The sequence below is a fragment of the Canis aureus genome, chromosome 5 (genome assembly GCF_053574225.1).
Source record: "Canis aureus isolate CA01 chromosome 5, VMU_Caureus_v.1.0, whole genome shotgun sequence".
Taxonomy (NCBI): domain Eukaryota; kingdom Metazoa; phylum Chordata; class Mammalia; order Carnivora; family Canidae; genus Canis; species Canis aureus.
The window spans coordinates 23,978,831-24,000,254 of record NC_135615.1 but is presented as its reverse complement, the minus strand read 5'-3'; the positions used below and the strand labels follow the sequence as shown (position 1 = coordinate 24,000,254).

The window sequence follows — 21,424 nt, the reverse complement described above, 5'->3', positions numbered from 1 at the left end:
CAGTAGGACGCAAAATGTGGCTCCTCCATTTTCATGGCTAAGGTGGAGAGCAGTGCTTTGCTTTTTCTTTTTGTTTACATAACTTGGATGTGTAAACACACACATTCCCCCTTGTCAATTAGGGTTACCAACCGAACGGCTCAGAGACTGGATCTGGCCAATCAAGAAGACTGTTTCAGTTCCATGTGGTTGATGTAAAGTACAAGGTACTTTCACCTGTACCCCTGACCCAGCAAGCAGCCTGTGGACTGGCCTCGGGATCAGAGCGAGCCGTCAGCTCAGCTTGCAGTGCTTGTGCCCAACTACCAGCCCTAGTTGGTTGACTCACCAGGTCTTCTCATTTAGTAACCCAGCTAAGGACAGGGATGTGTTGCTCCTACATGCCTCTCAGCGAGAATTTCTCATCTAGGTGTGTGATTAGGCACTACAATGAGGAGCCCCACGCGCTAGAGCAAGACAGAGGCAGGGATCTGGTCTGCCAGTCAGGGGTGCAGTAGGAAGCAGATGGGAGCCCACGCATGCATCTCCTGCCCAACAGTTCAGAGAGGAACCTCTCTGACCTTTTTTTTCTACACAAGCTGATGAATGTCTCCAGTTGAGATCAGAGATGGGAGGTGGCTAACAGCAGGCAAACTCCATTCCTTTCTGTTGAGATTTATGTTTTGAAACTTCGAACTCTCCCTTCTCAAGTAATTTGTCTCATCAGGTAATAAGTAAAAATAATAATAAAATATTGAGCCATCTGCAGAGTTTCTCATTTAAGGCTGCTGGTCCTTCCATTGAGGCTTTGGGGTTGTTGGTAGAAATGTATGGCTGCTATACATGGGTGTGATTTGGAGGCTAGACCTGAAGGGGATGTTTGCTGTCTGAGGAAACACCATGGATTGCATATCCTGAAAGAGTTCCCCCTTCCTAGCCTTTCCCCCAATATTCTCAGTCGGCTTGGTATAGGAAAGGATTGGCAGATGTGTACAGTGACAGCGCATAGAATGTCTTCAAAGAGAAACCTGATTTATCCAGTTTAACGTGTATAAGTCCTGACCCATCATTTCATTTCCAGAGGTTTGTCTTATTAATAGAGGCATGGGTAAGTAAAGTGGCATTTTCACCACATGCAAAGGGAGCAAAGACACACACAAACACCCCACACACACCCACACACACACACACTCGGGCCATGTGATGAAAATACAAAATGGGTTTATTGAGAGATAACTTAGGAGCCCAGACAATTACCTGAGCACCCCCTACCCCTTGCCTCCCAAAGAAGTGTGCTTACGCTGCAGAGAGCCATACCAGCTGCACCGTGAGAAGGTTTATGGTAAAAGGACCTGATTCGATGATGATCTCCTTGTTTATGGAAAGAAGCAAGGAACATGCCTGTGACAATATAATAATGGGCTACGTGGTCTAACTCTTGTTAGATCTTGTTAGAAAGAGGGAGCTTTCAGGGACTTCTGGGTGGCTCAGTGGTTGAGTGTCTGCCTTCGGCTCAGGTCGTGATGTCAGTCCTGGGATCGAGTCCCACATTGGACTCCCGGCAGGGAGCTGCTTCTCCCTCTGCCTCTCTCTGCATCTCCAATTCTGAGGGAAGTTTTCCTTATTCTCCTGGTTCCCTTTTGGAAGCATTCTAGTTTGATCCAATTTAGATACCCACAGACAGCGAAGGCATATGTTGGTAGCACAGCTTTAGCATACGCACTGTGGAGCATAATCAGAGTATTCCAGAGGCTCAGCTACTAGTCATCATGGTTAAGGCACATTCAACACAAGTGCGTCATGCCACTGAAAAATTGGGCACTGCTTTGGCTTTTGTGCAGGGACTTGTGCCCCAAGCCTGAATCTCCAAAGTATGAATCCCAGGACTCCTGAGAAGAGAAGGGCCCCTCCATTCCACCTGCCCAGGTGACAGCGTTTAATGATAGAGTGTGCCCTGTGCCACTGTTACCTCCCTGAGGCCAGTTCAGCTCCTGCTTGGAATTTGTGAGAGAAAATAGAGTGCTAACTATAGATGAAGTGATTTTTGGATATGCATGTTTGCTTAATTGCTAGGTTTTATCAGCCTTTTAAAAGATTACTTAGGGACACCTGGGTGGCTCAGTATTCTGCCTTTGGCTCAGGTCATGATCTCAGGGTCCTGGGATCGAGCCCATTGGACTCTACTTAGTGGGGAGTTTGCTTCTCCCTCTACCTCTATGCTCTCTCCCCTGTCTCAAATAAATAAAATCTTTTTTTTTTTTTTAAATAAAGATTACTTTAAAATACATGCATTTGGTACAAAATGTCCTGCTCTGATCAATCATCCCATCCCTGGTGAAGAAGTATTTTACCACAGCTGAGCGGCTTTTCCTTAAAGCAAAGTCCCTCTACACTGCCCTGAGATCCCAACCTCAGAAGCAGGGTGGACTGGCTGGCCAGGGACCCAAGTCTCAGGGGAAGCAAAGGAACCGGGGGTAGGGGCAGGGAGATGGCTGAGAGAGAATGCTTCATTTAGAGTCCTCTGTATTTTCTAATATACTATGACCCCACAGAGGTGCCTGCTATAATTGTTCTTGATTGTTCTGCATTCTTAGTGTAGAATTGCTGAGGGTAGTTGAGAGCAAGGGTAAAGTAGGATAGTTGGTGAGTCTGGGGCTGGAAGCAAAGTGGTTTGGAGAGAAGAAAGGATCACTGTAAGAAGCTGGTTGTGTCCTCCCCCACCCCTTTATTCAGTATGACTGCTGTCCTTACAAAAAGGTAGAGCATGCAACTCTTGATCTCGAATTTGTGAGTTCGAGGCCTATGTTGGGTGTAGAGTTCACTTTGAAATGATATTGAGAAGAGAGAGAGAAATACAGAGGGAAGAGATGTGAAGACACAAAGGGAAAGGTCCTGTGACAACAGACGTGGAGATTGGAGTGACGCTGCCAACACCCAAGGAGTCCTGCAGCCACCAGAAGCTGCAGGAGGCAAGGCAGGATCCTCCCCTAGAGAGAGAGAGGGGGCATGTGTCTGTGCTGACGCCTTGAATTTGGACTTCTAGCCTCCAGAACTGTAAGAGAATACATTTTTTACTGTGTGAAGCCACTGGGTTTGTTATGCAGTGTTATAGCAGCCTTAAGCTAAGGTGTGCAGGCAGTAGGAGGGAAACTGAAGTACCTAACACCAAGCCTAAATTTCTTCTGCTTTATTGTTTTGGTTACAGTTGGCCTTGCTGTAACCCTGGCTTCTGATTTGATGCTGTTAAGGAACCGCAGTTGAACCTCAACATGTCAGAGACATGGGGAAGCATCTGGGCCCAGTAACTCCCAGAGAATGGTCTTAATCTAAACAATTGTGTGAACATTTCTGTTATGCTTATGTGACTTGGTGACACAGACTGAGAAGAATCCTGAGCCATACTCCTTGAGTTCAGGCTTTCAATGCCTAAGTCAGAGTAACTTGTCACTAGGGGAGACAAGTTGGCATGGCTCGGTTTGATGAGTTTTCAGAAGATAATACTCAGGGTCAACTGAGCACATTTATTTCTAAGCTGTAAGCAAACATGTCATCTTTTCTTTTTACTGTGATCCTTTTCATTGTTCTACAGGACAGGAATCTTACTGTGGGAGACAATGGCCAAGTAAGGGGAAGTCACTGTTAGTTTGGTGCTAGCCCCACAGATGCAAAGAAGCAAAAGCCGGGGCATCTTAATCAGAGCAAAAGGCTTGTGTGTTTACCACACCAAGCCCCAAGTTGAGACCCTCCAAAGAGGCCTGTTTGTGTGGAAGCGTTGTTCAAACACGTGGGGTAGGTATGTGAATCTCAGTCTCCATCGTCTTGGTCAATAAAGATGTCAGATGTGGTGGCGATTATAGAGATACGATGGGTACAGGCCATCATAATGCCACTGGCGCCACTGCTCAATAGCTTCCCGGCTTCTCTCTTCCTGTTCTGGGGAGCAGAGGTAAAGTCATTGTGTTAGTATGGAGAGGACTCTGGTCTGAGGAGAACCACCAAGCAGTCATCAACCCAAACTGCCTACCCTGTGATGACATGAACACACTGTGCCTGGGTGTACTGGTGACAGAACAATCTGAGCTTGAAAGACCTCACAGAACAGAAAGTCCAAAAGCCCCATTTTGGGGACCAAGCCAGGCAGGAGAAAGAGCTGGTAGCCAGGAGAGCCAAGATCAAGAACTATTTCCCAATTCTGTGCTCTTTCCCCTACACAGCCAGCAAAGCAGGGAGAGGTAGCTAAGAAACAAAGTGCAAAGAGGACAAAACAGCATGGAAAAGAGATGACCGGCTTTACGGTTGAAAAACTAAATCACGGAAAGAACTATCAACTTCAAGTGATGACGTTATAAGTAATTTTTTACTTACTTATAACTAATAAGTAATAAAATAAGTAATTTTTTTTCCTCAGGCTTTAAAAAGAAAATTATGTTTTAAAAACTAATGAGAAGGGATCCCTGGGTGGCGCAGTGGTTTGGCGCCTGCCTTTGGCCCAGGGCACGATCCTGGAGACCCGGGATCGAATCCCACGTCGGGCTCCCAGTGCACGGAGCCTGCTTCTCCCTCTGCCTGTGTCTCTGCCTCTCTCTCTCTCTCTCTCTCTCTCTCTGTGACTATCATAAATAAATAAAGAAAAAAAATATTAAAAAAAAAACTAATGAGAAAATGGGGTGGATGAAGTGGAGGGAAATTTGATAATCGTTGATTCTGAGTGATGGTTATATGGGGATTCTTTGAACTACATTGCCATTTGAAAATTTTCAAAGTAAAAGGCTAAAAGAACAGAAGGGAGTTTTTAGTGAGTAAAAGAGTCTTATTTAATGAGTAAGAAAGTCTTGATTTTGCTGCCTTTAATCAGTTCTCTGAATTACAACTTCGTTCAATTGTCAAATTAGGCTATCCTGATGGCCAAGTCCACACTGCCCGTTGTTGGTAGGGACCACTAAGGCACAAGCATACAAGTCCCTCAGTGTGTAAAAAGGCAACCATAAGGCTCCTCAAAAGTTCAACAGCATTACCACATAACCTCACAATTCCACTCCTAGGTATATAACTAAGAGAAGTGAAAATAGAGACAAATGAATGGATAAACAAGAAGCTATACACACACACACACACACACACACGTATGTATTATTCAATCATAAAAAGGAATGAAGTTCTAATAACATGCTACAACATGAGTGAATCTTGAAATGCAATCAGTGAAACATGCCAAAAGACCCATACTGTGTGATTCCACTTCTATGAAATACCTAGAACAGACAGATTGGTAGAGACCAAAATGTATTAGAGGTTAGCAGAGACTGGGGGGAAGGAGGAACTAACTGTATTATAATGGGTACAGAGTTGGTCTTTGAAGTGATGAAAGGGGTTCTAGAAATCCCTAAGTGTTGCTAGTTGCATAACCGTGTGAACGTACCAAATGCCACTGACTTGCACACTTGAACATGGTTATGATGGCAAATTTTATGTAGATTTCTTTGCCACAATTTTTCAGTGTTTGTGGAAAATGTTGGAAGGATAAGTTTTAACAGAAAAAAGATAATACTAAAGATTCAGAACCCCAAAAGTTGTCCTTGCCTACCTCTTACTTTTTTTTTTTTTTTTAATTTTTATTTATTTATGATAGTCACAGAGAGAGAGAGAGAGAGGCAGAGACACAGGCAGAGGGAGAAGCAGGCTCCATGCACCGGGAGCCCGACGTGGGATTCGATCCGGGGTCTCCAGAATCGCGCCCTGGGCCAAAGGCAGGCGCCAAACCGCTGCGCCACCCAGGGATCCCACCTCTTACTTTTTTAAGTGTGGGCTTCACCACCAAAAAGCCTGTGAACCTGACTTTGGTACTTGAGAACCTCATTCTCTGGGGCATTGGGTGAACAGGGTGGCCCGGTGGCATCAGGGTTTGGAGAAAATGGGTGTCCCCATGGTCCTTAGACACCCATGAGAATCAGATGCCCTCAAGAAGAAGGACCCCTTATTACCACTGGGTATGTTTCCTTCCTATGTGAGCTAAGAGTCAGTGCTACCCTTGATCTTAGAAATCCCTTTTGGGACTTAGTAGCCCAGAGCTTAGAGTCAGGCCCCAGCTGGGCTTTGTGAAAGCCCATCAGACCTTTCTCAGGCCAGATAGATCATAGCTACTCTTTGCCGATCTTAAGAAGCTGATTTTGACATAGAAGTTGATTTTTTTTTTTCTCCAGATCATGCCAATTTCTTCATACACCATTTCATTTAGACAAATTGAAGGCGTCTCTGGCAAAGGTGCTAACAGCATGGCTTTTGTATAGGGGACCACTTGCAGCTGAGCAGCTTTAGCCAAGCCAGGTGTCATGCAACCAATCTCAGATGGGCTGACCCAAGCTTCTTGCTCTGAAGGTGGAAGCAGACTTTGGCTCCCACACAGACCTTAGAGGTAGGAGCTCAACACAATTTATCCTGGCACTTCCAGAGGCAGAACTCAAAGGCCTAATGGCATCTTTGGCTCATAAAACTGGTGATTTTGAGTAGAGAAGCAACCCGAGCCACAACATTCCCAGAACAGGTCCCGTGTCCTGGATGGACGGATGGGCTTTTGAGATGGAGTGCTCAGGCTCTCAGGAAGGTCACTCTGGTCCAGATCACGTGCCTAAACTTCCTCCTTTGGAAATCCTAGTCCTTTTGTTTAGCCATGGTCATCCCTCAGCTTTTGCTTTTAAGGGGTGGGGACAAACCTGCAACTGCTGCCAGTTATTCTGAGAATAAGTGACACTGTCAGATCATGATAGCCAACTGAAAAACCAGTGTCCTGACAGGAGTATGTGGGGGCCTCAGCACTACCCCAGGGTCAGGATTTCACCAACCTGGCTACCATGCAGCAGTTTTCTGGGACATACGTGAGGGAAGAGGAGGAAAATTGAGATGCATTTCATGTCATTTACTCTCAGGTCGGCTGGACCTGCTCCATCTTTTTGCCTCCTTTTATCCAGCTCTGGGGAGACTAGGGAGTGGGGGTGGGGCACACTCTCCTTACTCCCCTCACTCTGTCCATCTGCAGGGACCAATTCCTGGATCGAAGAAGGTTCCCCCAAGACCTCCACACATGTGATTATCCTTCATTTATAAGAACATTTCTAGGCTGGCAAACATACCTTGTTTCAAATCCCTGACTAGCTATGGCAGGTTGGATATTCAGGCACACTTTCTGAGCCTGAGTTTTTAAAACAAAAGCACAGAAATTTTAAGACCCAAGAAGCTGGTTATAAGGGTTGGGTAGTTCCAAATAGCCTCCGTCAGAGCAGGTGTTCAACCAGTGACAACAGCTCTGTCACTACAGTGCCCTTAGACCCACAGCCTGGCCTGTGGAGTCTTCATCTTTGTGGGTAAGTCCTGAGGCCCCTAAATGCAGTCTCCTCTGCCTTTGGTAGAGGGCTGGTCATCCCTCAATTGCCTGATCCCTTACCCCAAGGTTTTGTTCATTGTGAACAAAAACAGTGAATATTCTCCACCCAGATGCTAGGGATTTGGACCTGAAACATTTACAAATGCCCAAAATAGATGACTTAAAAGAACCAAAAAACCCTGAAGGAATTTTTGCTGGCCATATTCTCATTTTTTAAATGCTTCACCTTAAGTTGTTCACAAAGGTAAATAAATGTCCAACAGAAATATTTGCCCCTGAGTTACAACAGCCTGGGGTTTTTTCCAGGATGTTCCCAAGAAAGCTTGATTTGGTAGGATCCAAGCCCAGCACCTGTTTGCAGAGCTCCAGTGCCACTTGTGAGGCAGTGGGCATGGGGCCTGCAGCCCTTGGGTACCTAGTGATTGTATCCTGTTTCTAAGAGATGCCCTTGGAGAGAGTTACCCCCCAAATCCACAAGAGCATACAAGCCAGGAGGCTTATGACATAAGAATGAAAATCAACTCTCTAGCAAAGGTCACCTAAACTGGAGCCTTTTCTCCAAGCTCATGGGCATTAAGGAGCTTGCTTGGGAACATTTCCATCTTGAAGTGTTAGGAAAGACCCAAATAGAAATAAACATAAATACATACCCTGGACTACTAGCCTCAACCCTATTCGATATTTCTATGGGGTTCTGCTCTGGGTGACACTTGGGAACACTTAATAGATGCAAAGTCCCGTCCCATGCCTTGGGAGGGAGACTGGTTCAAAGACAGAACCTTCCTCTGCCTACACCCAGCTGCCCCACGGAAGACTTGGTGAAATAAGCATTTCCTAAGAGAGGGAGGAGTCCTGTCTGCCCAAGGGCTGAGGCAGGGAATGATGTGTGCTGTTTGCCTGGCAAGAGACTCTGAGGCAAAGGCCCAGGCTTAGGAAAGACCAGTCGCATAAGGGCACAAGCAAAGCATATAAAACTTACAGCGTGCCCAACATTGTGGGTGAGTTGTTTCTGAGGTCAGGTTTCCTGGTTTGGTTGCACGAGTCAGGTAAGACACTGATTATTAGAGTGATTAGGTGAACAAAGGCCAGAATGAGTAGTTCCTAGAGCCATCACGTTGATGTGAATCCAGGGAGGTGGAAAGTGAGTTTGAGATCTTTCCAATCCACATGTAACCAGAGCTAAGTCACCAGTGTAGGTGCCAAGACAGAGAACATAGGCCTCCGTCGTGATCCCCCAAGGAGAATGAGAAAATACAATCAGCCAGAAATTCCCCGAGCCTGTGGAAATCCAGGTGTTTCCTCCCTCTTCATGCCTTCTCAAGTTCGGGAGCCATTTGTGTGACTTTCTTCCTTCGAGACTCCAATAGAGTGAACTGAGGAAGGAGCCTCTCCTACCCCTCCCGCCTTCAATTACAATATAGGGAGAAGTGGAGGCAACTTTTGATTTTCCCCCAAAGACCCACTTCCTTGAAGATGCTGGTGCTAGAGTTCTTACCGTCATTTTGTTCCTCTACGAAGTTCTCAAACTCATTCCTTTGTTCTTCATGGTACTCTCTCCGCAGCTCATCAGCCCGCAGTTTCTGCCTGTTTTCCGCTGGGAAAGCGCAAGAAGTGAGAATTGCCTTCAAGAATGGGGGCAGTTGTACACATTTAGGGGAACACAAATCATTTTGTCTGAGAAACTTTAACCTTCAAGAAGATGATTTACTCCTGAGACAGACTTTAAAACGTGAAGGACCCAGGAACTCACCTCGTCCAAGCACTGCGTTTTGCAAATGAGAAAATCAATTTCACTTCCCTCATTAAAAAAATGGTGCATTTAAGTATACTGGGCCAGTTAGAAACTAGAAATCCAGTGATGAGAAATGAATTCTAGGGGCGCCTGGGTGGCTCAGTGGTTGAGCATCTGCCTTTGGCTCAGGATCCTGGAATCGAGTCCCGCATCAGGCTCCACACAGGCAGCTTGCTTCTCTCTCTGCCTGTGTCTCTGTGTCTCTTGTGAATAAATAAATGAAGTCTTAAAAAAATAATAATAATAAAGAATTCTAGGAGGGAATAACCAACTTAAAGTAAATTTCACATTGGAACATCTGGGGGGCTCAGTTGGTTATGGGTCTACCTTCAGCTTAGGTCATAATCTCAGGGTTCTGGGATAGAGTCCCGTTCAGTGAGGAGCCTGCTTCTCCCTCTTCCTCTACCCCTCCCCCTACTCGTTCTCTCTCTCTCTCTCTCTCTCTCTCTCTCTCTCTCGTGCTCACTCTCTCACTCTCTCATGCACTCCTTCTCTCTCAAATAAATGAAATCTTAAAAAATAAAGTTAATTTCACATTAATATCTTCAAGTCCATCTTTGAGCACTTGTTCCAGCCAAAATGTGTGCCAGGCACAGATTAAAAAGGCAAGAAAGATTCTGTTCCTCTATTTTAGAGGCCTATCGTCTGGTTAAGGAGAAAGATACAAAAATAAGTCATGCCCAGCATTATGGCTACTGTGATAGAAACGTATGCAGGGCACAATGATGGTAGGGATGATAAAATTAGGTAGGGCAATCTGGAGGATCCTTGATATTTGTGCCCTTAGGCAGTTACCTCCCTTTATGTGGGCTGGCCTTATTGACTCTGCTAATGAACAGAAGATGGCAGACATGATGGAATGTGGCTTCCTTCTTGGGAGTCCCTTGCTCTGAGGGAAGCCAGCTGCCATGCAAGTGATCTTCTGGAAAGGCCCACTCAAGGCAAGGAACTGGTGGCCTTGACGGGTAGCCAGCAAGGCGTAGAGGCTTGCTTGAAGGCAGATCTTGCAGTCAGGCCTTGAGATGACTGTAGCCTGGGAGGGACGCTGACCCTGAGGCCCCCAGCTAAGGCATATCTGGACTGCTGATGCCAGCGACTAGGAGTCCGTAAATGTGGTTTTAAGCTGCTAAATTTAGGGGCCCATTGGCACACAGCAGTAGGTAACTGGTACAGAATATAAGGTGACCAGGTAAACTTCCTGATGAGGAAGAGACCAACTGCTTATTTTGTAAGGCAATGCATTCTAGTAAAGGTGACCGTTAACGTGTTTTGTTTTTGTTTTTGTTTTTTTTAAGATTTTGTTTGAGAGAACAGGGAGGAGCAGGAGAGAGAATCTCAATTGTAGAGCCCGACGCAGGGTTCGATCTCTTGACTTGAGCTGAAAGCCAAGAGTCTGACATCTAACTGAGCCACACAGGTTCCCTGGCTATAAACTTTTTATGAGAAATATTAGTTTGAGATGATAAAATTGGAGGGGAGGAGGGTACACCTCTATGGTCAGAAGAAATACCCACAATGATAACTGAAAACTGTCACCCAACCGTACCTTGAGCCCCAGCGGGAACCCCCACCTGAATCACTGCAGCTTGTCCAGCAGGTGCAGCTGTCTCTGCTTTAATTTAGCCTGAAAATAAATCTTTCTAGATTGGAGGCTTTTTTTTTTTATGTATAATAGTTTCCAGGTTCATCCATTTCTACCCTTAAATCTTGACCTCTTTCCATGTGAGAGCTCTAGTTGTCTGAACGAAATTACTGAAAGCTCTCTTAGTCTCAGAATTGTTTTTAACTGGGCTTCAACTGAACAAATCCACAACAGCAGGAAGGCCATGTCTGATGCCAGAGGAACTGGCCCCTCAAGGACAACTCTACTCTTCTGGTATGACCACATCAAAGAGGGGAGACTGAGGCGCTGTTGTCCCCACCAGTTTGGCTGTGGAATAGGAAGTCCGGGGCAAAGTGGTGACAGAAGCCAAGAAATTGAGGAAGCCATTGGTTTCCTGCCCCACCCCACATTACAGTGGTGCTGGCACAAACAACACAGTATTTCTTTGTGAAATGATAATACCATAAACCATCTGAAATCTTTGAAAGTTAAGGGGCTTAGAGTAATACATAAATAAATACTAGTTATTTATATTATGTTATTTTAACTCAGAGTAAAAGTCCAGTTACCTGTGAATTGGTCTCACTGCAGATTCCTCAGGGAAATCCCATGTTTTTCCCACACTTGCCCCTTTACCCACATAGTTGTAGGACTCTTGAGACTGGCGAAGGAATTGGTACTCCAGTCCTCCCCCATGCATCCACCTCCCCACCACCACCACCAGCTTGCCCCACATCCATACATTTCTCAAGAGGGAATTGAGGCTCAGAGAGAGGCAATGACCTAATCAAAGTTACACAGCTGGTCAGGGCATCGCTTGGGACGAGCAGAGCCCCAGGTGCCCATGCTCCAGGCACCAGAAAGCCACTGGGGATGGCAGACAAGGGGGTCTGGAGTGTAGGAAGCAGGTGCTTAATGAGCCATCACCAGTTCCTAACCAAGCATTTTCCATTCCTTTGTACTTCAAAAGAAGTGGTCTTCCCAAGTTGCCTTTCTGGAGGAGCAGCAGATTGGACTCTGGACTCAGCGATGGCTACGGACAATTTAAGTCCTGGGTCAGAATGCCATGTTAACACCATGCATCCTGTGCACTGTGTACATCCCTTCTCAGGTTCTGCATTGTATTCTCAGCGTCTCCTCTCATCCCAGAGGAACGTCTCGCATCTTTATCCAGAAGATTAGAGATGTCAGATGCCTGTTTCCTGGTTCCAGATTGCATTCTATCAATGTTACCTGCCTGTTACCCAGCCTGAGACATAACTGGGCTCTGTTCTCCTGCCCCTGCACAGGAGTTGACTGGGTGACAGCAGGTGAACTCAGGTGTGTCCTATGTCTTCACTAGGCTGTCCTGGCCCCACCCCACCCTCCACCCACCCACAACTGACACACAGAGCTTCTGTTTGAGGAGAGGACCCCATGGCTTCATCACACTCCTCATGGTTTTGAATCAGCTTAGGAGAATGGAAACTATTCGCCTCTCCCAAATTCACACCTGTTCCCCACTGGAAGTCTGCCAGGAGGCCGCTTCTCTGATCTCCATCACAAACTGCCCGGCCTTCGTCACAGCCCTTCCAGTATTCGATGTTTGCTAACTTCTAAATCTCAAGTTGTGAGAGGCCTGGAGATTTTCCCAGTGTGGTTCATTCTTATCCAGTTGGAGGGGGTGGGAAAGGAATTTCATCTCCAAGCCTTTTTCATTATTTGAAAACAGTCTTGTTATTTTTGACGGAGCTTGTAAAGCTTTCTGAGTGTGCCGAGGGACACAAAGAGTTTATTCAGACACGTGCACAAGTAATGAATCAAGCCACAGCCTCAGAGACAGAGCTCAGAGTCCTTGGAAGAATCTAGTCCAAGGGCAGAAAACTCAGATGCCTTCCAGGGTCAGCAGGTCATGGAAATGAGGGTCCTTGCCAGGCAGGGGACACCAGGGCCTACTTCAGACTGAGAAGGAGACACGCTTCCAAGCTCAAAAGTCTTCCAAATGCATTGGAAATGAAAAATTACAAAAACAAAAAACCCCACAACCACTGCTGGCTGAATACCACAATTTCAGGAGCTTATAAATAAAGAAACTTGGGGCCAAGGGGAGGAAGTGGCCAAGGCCACTTAGCACAGCTGTCACCAAGCCCACAGTCCGAGCTCCCGGTCCTGTGTGCCCTCTCTCTACTATAGTGCCATTTGTTGCTCTTGCATGGGGGGCACTGCCCGATACCCCCAGAAAGCACACACCCAGAAAGCACACACCCAGATACTGCATTCCCTCTTGACTAGAACATAATTCTTAACATTTAAACTTTCTGGAATTGGGAAGAGTCTCATCCCTATCAGGTGCATTCAATGTTGCACTGTCTCTTTGTGTGTTCCTTACCCTGATGGGGCAGTACCAAGATGTGACCTGCAGTTGAGGAAATGTGGAATTTCTAATTCAGAGCCGCTGTCACTTTGATACCCAATAGTCTATGTGGAACCCTCCCTCTGGGCTCCCTTTGCAGTCCCCAGAGCCCAGCTGACTGTGAGAAAGGAATGGGAGGTGGGGGTTAGGTGCAGATCTCCAGCATCCTTACCATTGGCCTCATCTCGGGATTTGGGGGACCGCTTGTCACGCTTCTTGAGGAAATTTGAGGCATCTGATTCCTGCATGAAAATCTTCTGTTCCGCATCTGAAACCCGAGAGAGGCCAGTCATGACCGACGCAAGTTCGCCAGGGCTACTACAGTGGCTGGCCCACCTGCTTTGCACCCTTCCGTGACCCTTGCACTCACCTTCCTGGGCCTCTTGTTCTGCCACCTGCTGGGTACCCACTGATGCACCAGTCCCCTCCTGCAGCACTGTGGGAAAGCACAGTATTGAGGGCTGCAGCACCCCAAGAGGAGCCTTTGCCCACCTCACCCACAGCTGGGCTGGGACAGTCCTTCCTGAACACTGAGACTTGCCAGGCCCCATTGTGGGGCCCTGGGTCCCTCACATCCTAGCTGCAGAGCAGTCTCCCCAGGAAACCACCAGGCAAGCTGTTCTTTCTATGTTATGTTGTGTTATACACACACATAACACACACACCCCAGGTACTACAGTAAGCACACACACACACACACCCGATCTGGGCCAGCTGAGAAGCCTCATCTAACACCAATCCATCCTGGAGCCTCCCCCTCATACTCACTGGTCAGGAGCACAGCAGCCAAGAGACCGGAGGCAAGGAGCAGCTGTCTCCAGGCCATCTTTGCCGGGGGCTGAGACTCCGTTAGGGAACCTCAGGGCAGAGAGGGTTCTACAGGACTTGAAGCCGGCCGCCAGATCCTCACTTCTGTGCCAGGCATGCCAGGAGGGAGGGAGGCAGGAGACCTGGATGCCCCTGGCAGGGGTGGGGAGGGGTGGGGGGGAGTAGGAGGGGTCTCAGTTGTGACTTCCATTGGCTGCTCCTTCTGGAGCACTGGAGATGTTTTTGGCATCATGCAGACCTTCACAGAAGCAGAGCCTGTCATGAGGCTCTAGCCGAGACAGTTTTGAAGTGGCCTTTCCAAGATTCTGCACCCAAAGAGTTGCTGTTGGTATTCCCAGCCCAAGAATCAGAATTCCAAAGACTTCCAAAGAGATCCTGGCATCTGCTTCAGGGAAGGTGGGGACTCTAGTCCTGGAGGCTGAAGCCTGTGGGGGGAACCGGGTTTCAGTGGGAGATTGCCTGAAATGTCAGGCAAGGAGGGACCAGAAAGCCTGGAAGACCCCCTCAGGTGACTATCACATGGACATATAGGCTGTTACGACAGTAACCAGAGTACCCCTCACCTTGAAGTATCCCCCAGCTGATGTTCACTGTCAAGCAAAACATAGACTCCTGTGCTGGGGTCCCAGCGCCCTTTCAGGACTTTGAGGGAAGAGTGCCAGTTCGCCTTTCACTGCAAAGAGAGAGCAGTGCACAGTGTGTGAAGAGCCCACAGTTGAGCATGTGTCTCTGGAAGGAGACAAAGGTACACTCCATGTAGGGAAGGAAGTGAGTTCCTAGAAGTGAGAACGCTAATGGGATCATAGCTCTGTGTAGCCATCAGGGTACAGTCCCTTTGGAGGTATGTTCTTGACATTCTCCTTTATTATGAACGATCCTCAACTCTCTTACTAGCTGAAGAGTTGCACTTTGGACATTGTTTATAGAGTTTTCTTAATGGTGACCATCACTAAACCTAGAGCACAGCCCACACCTACCTGAAAGTGTGGGGAGATGGAGGGTACCCATGGGAGTCATGTCCCCCAGTTGTCTCATCAGTGAACTTTTTGGCCATACCCGAGGTGGCAAGGTTAAGTGAGGCCATTTCAAAGAAATGCAGACAGTTCAGTATTTCCAGAGCCCCGGAGCCTTTGGGGAGCAGGGGTTAGACAGGGCTGAGGTCACAGGAAAGAGTTTGGTCTCCATCGTCGTGAGGCAGCCTAGTGTGTGGGTTACAAGCACAGACCCTGACCAGGCTCCCTGGATTCAACTCCAGCTCCAGGCTTGGCCAGCACACAGGCCTTGGGTAGATCATTTACCTCTTCATGCCTAATCCCCTCCTCTGCCACATACTGATGTGAGGATTAGAGTTAATGTACCCAAAGTCAGGATGGTGCCTGGCACACATGGGGCATTGGATATGTGTTTGCTGTCATGACACAGTCATGAACCACTGAATGATTTTGAGCAGAGTAGGGACACAAGGGGATTTTTAGGAATACTGCCCTCCCAGTGATGTGGAAGGTGGGAGGTATTAAACTCTAGGACTTAGAGAAGGCTTTCACAGTAGACCAGGTGGGACATGATGTCAGGAAAAAGGCAGGAGGATCAGGAATGGAGAAGACAAAACATTTCAAAAGACTGAAGAAAGAATTGATAGGGCTCCACTGATTAGCTAAGGGCAGCGAGAGGCTGGGAGATGTGCATTCAGATGGCTCCTGTGTATCTGGTTTGGGGAACCAGGCAGATGGATGGCAAGACCATTCAATGAGGCAGAGAACACAAGAGAAAGTTCAAAGGACACGCATTTGACAAGTCAAGTATCTGACACTTGTGTTCTAACCAGATCTCCTAATAGCAAATCTAGTGCTCTTCTCATTTTCTCACAACCATAATATTGTGACTATACTAAATCATCACCACCGTCCATTTTAGGACACTTAACCACGCCAAAAAGAACCCCCATACCCATTACCAGTCTCTCCTCATTTTCTCCAACCCCCAAAGCCCAAAGCAACCACTAATCTGCTTTGTGTCTCCGGATTTCCCTGTTCTGGGCATTTTGTCCAAATAGGATCATACAGTGTGTGGTCCATTGTGACTGGCTTCTTTCACTTCAAATACTGTGTTCAAGGTTCGTTTATGTTGTAGCACATGTCAGTATCTCATTTCTCCCTGCTACAGAAAAATCTGTGTACAGATATGCCATATTTTATTTATCCATTCTTCATTTAATGGGCATTTGGTGGTTTCTACCTTTTGACTATCATAAATAAGGCTGTTACGAACATTCCTGTGCACAGTTGTGGGTGGACATACATTTTTATTTCTGTGGGGTAGATGCCTAGGAGCAGAATTGTTAGATCACATGGTTCCTTCATATTTAACTTTTGAGGGACTCTCACATATTTTATATCTTCATTTACTCATCTTTCTTTCATCTTTCTTGCTTATGAAGTCTCTTTGAAGAGAAGTTTCCATGTTGCTCTACTAAAATGATGTCCAGCACAGAATAGGTACTTCATAAATATTTGTTGACTTATTCAATGAAAATAGTCTTGGGTGAGGGCATTAACAGGAAACATTTATAAGCTTATTTCAGTGGGCTATTCATAAACCCACACAGAGACTCAAAATTTCCAAGTTAATGTATCCATGGGTTCAGGATTGTTCTCAAGCAAACAGGAACAAATTCTGTGGTGCATTTATAGATTGCCTTAGAGAGTAGCCAAGTTGACTTTAACATTTTCCTCCATTTGACTAAAGTTTAGACAGGTTTCTTCCTGATGGCAGGCCCCTGACCTCCCTTTTCTTAGAGCATTTACTTTAGAAAACTTGCAATTTATAAATTCTTTTTCTGCCCCTCTGAAATCTATGCAGATCTTCTTCCAGTCTTTTGCTGGTCTTACAGTCCAGGAATATCTTTCTCAGGGACCTGGAGACCTTCTTTTTGAGATGAAAATATCACAGGAGATAGCATCCCTATCTCCCAGTCTCTGTGGGAGGGTAGACACTTGGCTTTGGTGGGCACCTCGCTCCAATTGTGAAGGGCAGGTAACAAATGCAGGTGGCCTGAGATTCCCCTGACCCCACCTCTTAAAAACTCACCAGGTCCTTCAGTGGAATTGAGTTTAGTGTCACTACACTATTGCAATATCCCTGAATAAAATCTACCTTGCCTTTTTAACTTTGTCTTTTACAATCTTAACTCTGAAAAAGTCATTGATTCAGCATATCACCTGATCCACCAGGGCCTATGGGCATGACTCATGTAAGTCGAAATGGCCCTTGGGGACAGTGTACCCAGCCAAATGAGATCACTAGATGCTATGGCCCATGGTAAATGTTCTCCCAAAACAAATATGTAAATCCCATTTTCAGCACCTAATATTAAGAATATATTATGCTCTGGGGCTCCTGGGTAGCTCAGTCAGTTGGACTTCCAACTCTTGATTTTGTCTCAGATCATGATCTCAAGTTTGTGAGACTGACCTCCTTGTCAGCTCCACACTCAGCAGGGAGTCTGCTTCCCCTTCTCCCTCTCCTTTTGCCCCTCCCCCTACTCACACACTGTCTTTCTCCTTCTCTTCTCTCTATAAATAAATGGGTCTTTAAAAAAAAGAAGAATATATTATGTTCTTTCATGTTATTTCATTTTCAATGGACTAATTATGTTCCTAAGCTCATTCCCCCTGCCCATTTGGTAGGGTGAGTTAAGGATTATACCAAAAGAGGGACTCATGGGACACCTGGGTGGCTTAGCAGTTGAGGGTCTGCCTTCAGCTCAGGGCATGATCCTGGAGTCCTGGGATCGAGTCCCGCATTGGGCTACCTGCGAAGAGCCTGCTTCTCCCTCTGCCTCTCTCTCTGTCTCTCTCATGAATAAATAAATAAAATCTTAAAAAAAAAAAAGGAACTCATGACCCTGGGAACAAGGAGATCCCCAGAACTCAACTTCCTCAGGAATCCCCGTAGCAAATATAGATGAACAATTTTTTCTGCCACCTCCTCAGGTTGCAGGAGCAGTTAGAAAACCTTAGATGTGAATGTGAAGGCTTGTTTTTTGGGCAAGAGGGTGACATTTACAAAAAATGTCACACCTGGTTTGATGTTCCTGGAGCTAATGGTGTTGACACAGTGGGGTGTGGACAATGAGAGCTTCGTGAGTCAGGACAACATTTCTAAAACCTTTCTTATTGGTTATTTTCCTGTGAAATACATTTATTTCTCTCCTAGAGTGTCATGGAGCTTATTTATAGCTTTTCTCCTCATGTGTGACAGAATTTTTTTTTTTTTTTTTTTTTTTTTTTGTGACAGAATTTTATTAGCTCCTATAAAAATGGTCTCTAGTGGTCGCCCTGTGGAACTAAGTCTGACAAGAATTGTCCCCTTCAGAAAAAGCCACGAAATATTCTACAGCTGCATAGAGTACTGCCAGGAGATCACTCGTATCTGGGTTGATCTTCATTCAGCAGGCAAGCACTGTGTTGGCTACAATATTCTTAAAATATTAAAATACTTTCTTATTAGTGGATAAATAGCCACTTTCTTGAGCCATCTTCCCAAAGCCCTCTTCTGCCCCAAGTGCTCCAGGCTCTTCTCCATAACCCATGCTTTCCACAATCCATTCTCAAAAGGGGTGATGCTTGGCCCAGCAGGGAACTTGCAGAACCCTGCTGTGCTCCCACAGCTCACCTTGATTCTGATTGATCACTGTCTGACCTATGCCAGCTAAGCATATTTCCTGTCACTCTGAATTTAGGGCTTTCTGATCATCCACTGTTCCTCTGAACTTGCCTTGTGTTTTGTCTACCTCTCAGGAGCAGTGAAGAACACCTCTGTTCTATTTTCCATATGAAGTACTACCCCCAACCACCATCATAAATTCCGTGCCAGGGCTCTTGGGTGGCTTGGTCAGTTTAGCATCTGCTTTTAGCATCTCAGCGTCATGGGATCAAGCCCCACATCAGCTCCGTGCTCAGCGGGGAGTCTGCTTCTCCCCCTCCCCCTGGTCCTCCCCCTGCTCATTCTCTCTCATTCTTTCTCTCAAATAAATAAAATCTTAAAAAAAAAAAAAGGGGGGGGGGATCCCTGGGTGGTGCAGCGGTTTAGCGCCTGCCTTTGGCCCAGGGCGCGATCCTGGAGACCCGGGATTGAATCCCACATCGGGCTCCCGGTGCATGGAGCCTGCTTCTCTCTCTGCCTATGTCTCCGCCTCTCTCTCTCCCTCTCAATGTGTGACTATCATAAATAAAAAAAAAAAAAAAAAAAAAAGGCAGCTCAGCGGTTTAGCACCTGCCTTTGGCCCAGGGTGTGATCCTGAAGTTCCAGGATCGAGTCCCACGTCGGGCTCCCTGCATGGAGCCTGCTTCTCCCTCTGCCTGTGTCTCTGCCTCTCTCTCTGTGTCTCTCATGAATAAATAATTAAAAAAAAAAAATCCCACATCTACTACAAACCCACCATCCCAAGACCAGATTCCCAAGATACAGCCAAGGCAGGCTTTGCTGCTGCCCTCAAGACCCCTGATGTACATTGGGGAAGAGACTGAATTTCTGGATTCTGCCATTGTCATCAGATGGGGGTCTCTAATGTTCTCATTCTTGAGATGGATGGAGGTACATTCACTTTACTCTGAAGGGTCTAGAGATGTGGACCTCACATTTGCACATTCAGGTCTCCGTGGTGCTGTAAAAATACACAGTGCCTGGATGTCAACATCTGTGTGTGTGTGCACATGAATGTGTAATCAGTACATGCTGATTAAAAATCTCTGTATTTTATTTTTTCCAACTTTATTTAGGTATAATTGACAAATGGAAGTTATATGCATTTAAACTGTACAACTGATGTTTTGATGTGTACATTGTGGAATAATCATCACAATTAAGCTAATTAGCATATCCATCACCCCAACCTGTAAGGCTTTTGTTCAGTTTATGTGAGGTCTGAGCACTGATATCTTTTACAATCATTGGAGGTGGTTATGATGAACAGCTAAGGCTGAAAACCACTGGTACAAGTATATATATATATATATATATATATATATATATATATATATATATATATATATTATACTTATGTAGGGATACACATTCACATACTCATCCAATTTTAGATTTTATTTATTTGAGAGAGAGCACAAGCAGGGAGAGGGGCAGAGTGAGAGGGAAATGCAGACTTCCTGCTGAGCGGGGAGCCCAATGTGGGGCTCGAACCCAGGGGCTCGAACCCTGAGATCATGACCTGAGCCAAAATCAGATGTTCAACTGACTGAGCCACCCAGGTGCCCCTCTAATTTTTTATTAAAGTGTGTGTGTCTGTGTCTGTGTCTGTGTTGGAAAAAAACTTATAATAGGAGTGGTCTTGATTTTCTTTAGTTTTTTGAGTTTTTTTTTTTTCAAGTTTTGTACAGTGTCGTGCAATCATTTATAATCACAAGAAGCCAACGTGCTGTTTGTAAAATAACTTTACTGACCTTTCTAGATCAGCTCAGCTTTCTGTCTGAGCCCCTTCAACACCCAACAGACTTCTCTCCCCTAAATTCCTTCCTGCCTGTGGCCATTGTAGTGCCTCCAGCACTTCACAGAGACTACAGATGCTTACTCTTTGTTCATGCTGGTATAGTGCCTCCCCCAGCCAAGGAGTGCCCGGAGGGAAGGGTCTGGCACATCTTTGCAGGGACAGAGGCATTATTGATAACTTGGGCCTGAGCTGGTGCCAGGAGTCATTCAGTTCTCTGAACAGACACTCTCTCTCTCTGGAGATGAAGCCGAGAGCAGCTTTCTGGTCTCCGGATGGGCTATCTAGGAGAACGGAAGGGAAAGGATGGATGCATTGGCAAGGTCTGTGGAAGAACATACAAGTGAGGTCTGTGGGATAAGAAATGTGGGCCAAGCTGACTAGGGTTTCTGTCTGTCCAGGAATCTGGTGAATGTATGGCTTGTATTCTGAGTTCTTCACAGTTCTGGCGGCTTGACACATCTTGAGGCAGACCCAGGGAGGAAAGGAACTGAGTCACGTCAGGAAGCCTATGTAGAGGTGAGCTGTGCCAGAGGAAAACAGGCACACTGGTCCCTGCCTTGCCATCCTCATGGGGATGGCTTTGAAGGCAAGGCTCTGTGGGGACTCTGTTTGGTAAGTCCTGCATTGGAAGTCTGAGAAACCAGAGGGACTAGAAAATGGCAGGTAAGATCCCTGGCCTTCTTCCTCCTAGTAAATGTCAGAATGCATCTTACTTGGAAGGAGAAAGTGTCATCTTATGTGACTTCCCAGTTGTACCCTAGCAATGGGGAATATATTAGGATGTAGCTTCCCTAAATTTTGGACACACTAGCACAGCAAAATGCTTGAAGACAAAAGGGTACCAGAGTCAAATAAATTTGGGAACTACTAGACTATCCCTCTCCTCTCTACCAGATTCACAATGCAGAAGCATATTAAAGGCTCTAACAAGTCCTGCAGCTGGAAAA

General features: G+C 46.1%; 2 protein-coding genes across 8 annotated transcripts in view; one reads left to right on the top strand and one right to left on the bottom strand.

The window, feature by feature from the left end:
* UCMA (upper zone of growth plate and cartilage matrix associated) overlaps nucleotides 1-14,107 on the bottom strand; it is a 34,799-nt gene extending 20,692 nt beyond the window's left edge. For 2 of the 3 annotated variants that reach the window (XM_077897210.1, XM_077897211.1), the window contains exons 1-4: nucleotides 13,913-14,107; nucleotides 13,515-13,580; nucleotides 13,317-13,412; nucleotides 8,853-8,951 (exon numbers count right to left, since the gene is read on the bottom strand). In XM_077897210.1, coding sequence (XP_077753336.1) covers nucleotides 8,853-8,951; nucleotides 13,317-13,412; nucleotides 13,515-13,580; nucleotides 13,913-13,970 — 319 coding nt within the window. In that variant the 5' untranslated portion in view covers nucleotides 13,971-14,107. Of the gene's footprint in view, nucleotides 1-3,480; nucleotides 3,913-8,852; nucleotides 8,952-13,316; nucleotides 13,413-13,514; nucleotides 13,581-13,912 lie in introns of those variants that run through there. The other variant, XM_077897209.1, reaches the window with a different exon arrangement.
* The window catches only part of MCM10 (minichromosome maintenance 10 replication initiation factor), a 106,406-nt gene that overhangs the window by 44,006 nt on the left and 40,976 nt on the right, over nucleotides 1-21,424 (top strand). The window contains exon 22 of one of the 5 annotated variants that reach the window (XM_077897196.1): nucleotides 11,726-16,104. The exons of 1 other annotated variant lie outside the window; for it this stretch is intronic. The gene's annotated coding sequence lies outside the window, so the exon portion shown is untranslated. Of the gene's footprint in view, nucleotides 1-122; nucleotides 4,631-11,722; nucleotides 16,105-21,424 lie in introns of those variants that run through there. 3 more of the 5 variants (XM_077897195.1, XM_077897193.1, XM_077897197.1) reach the window with 3 other exon arrangements.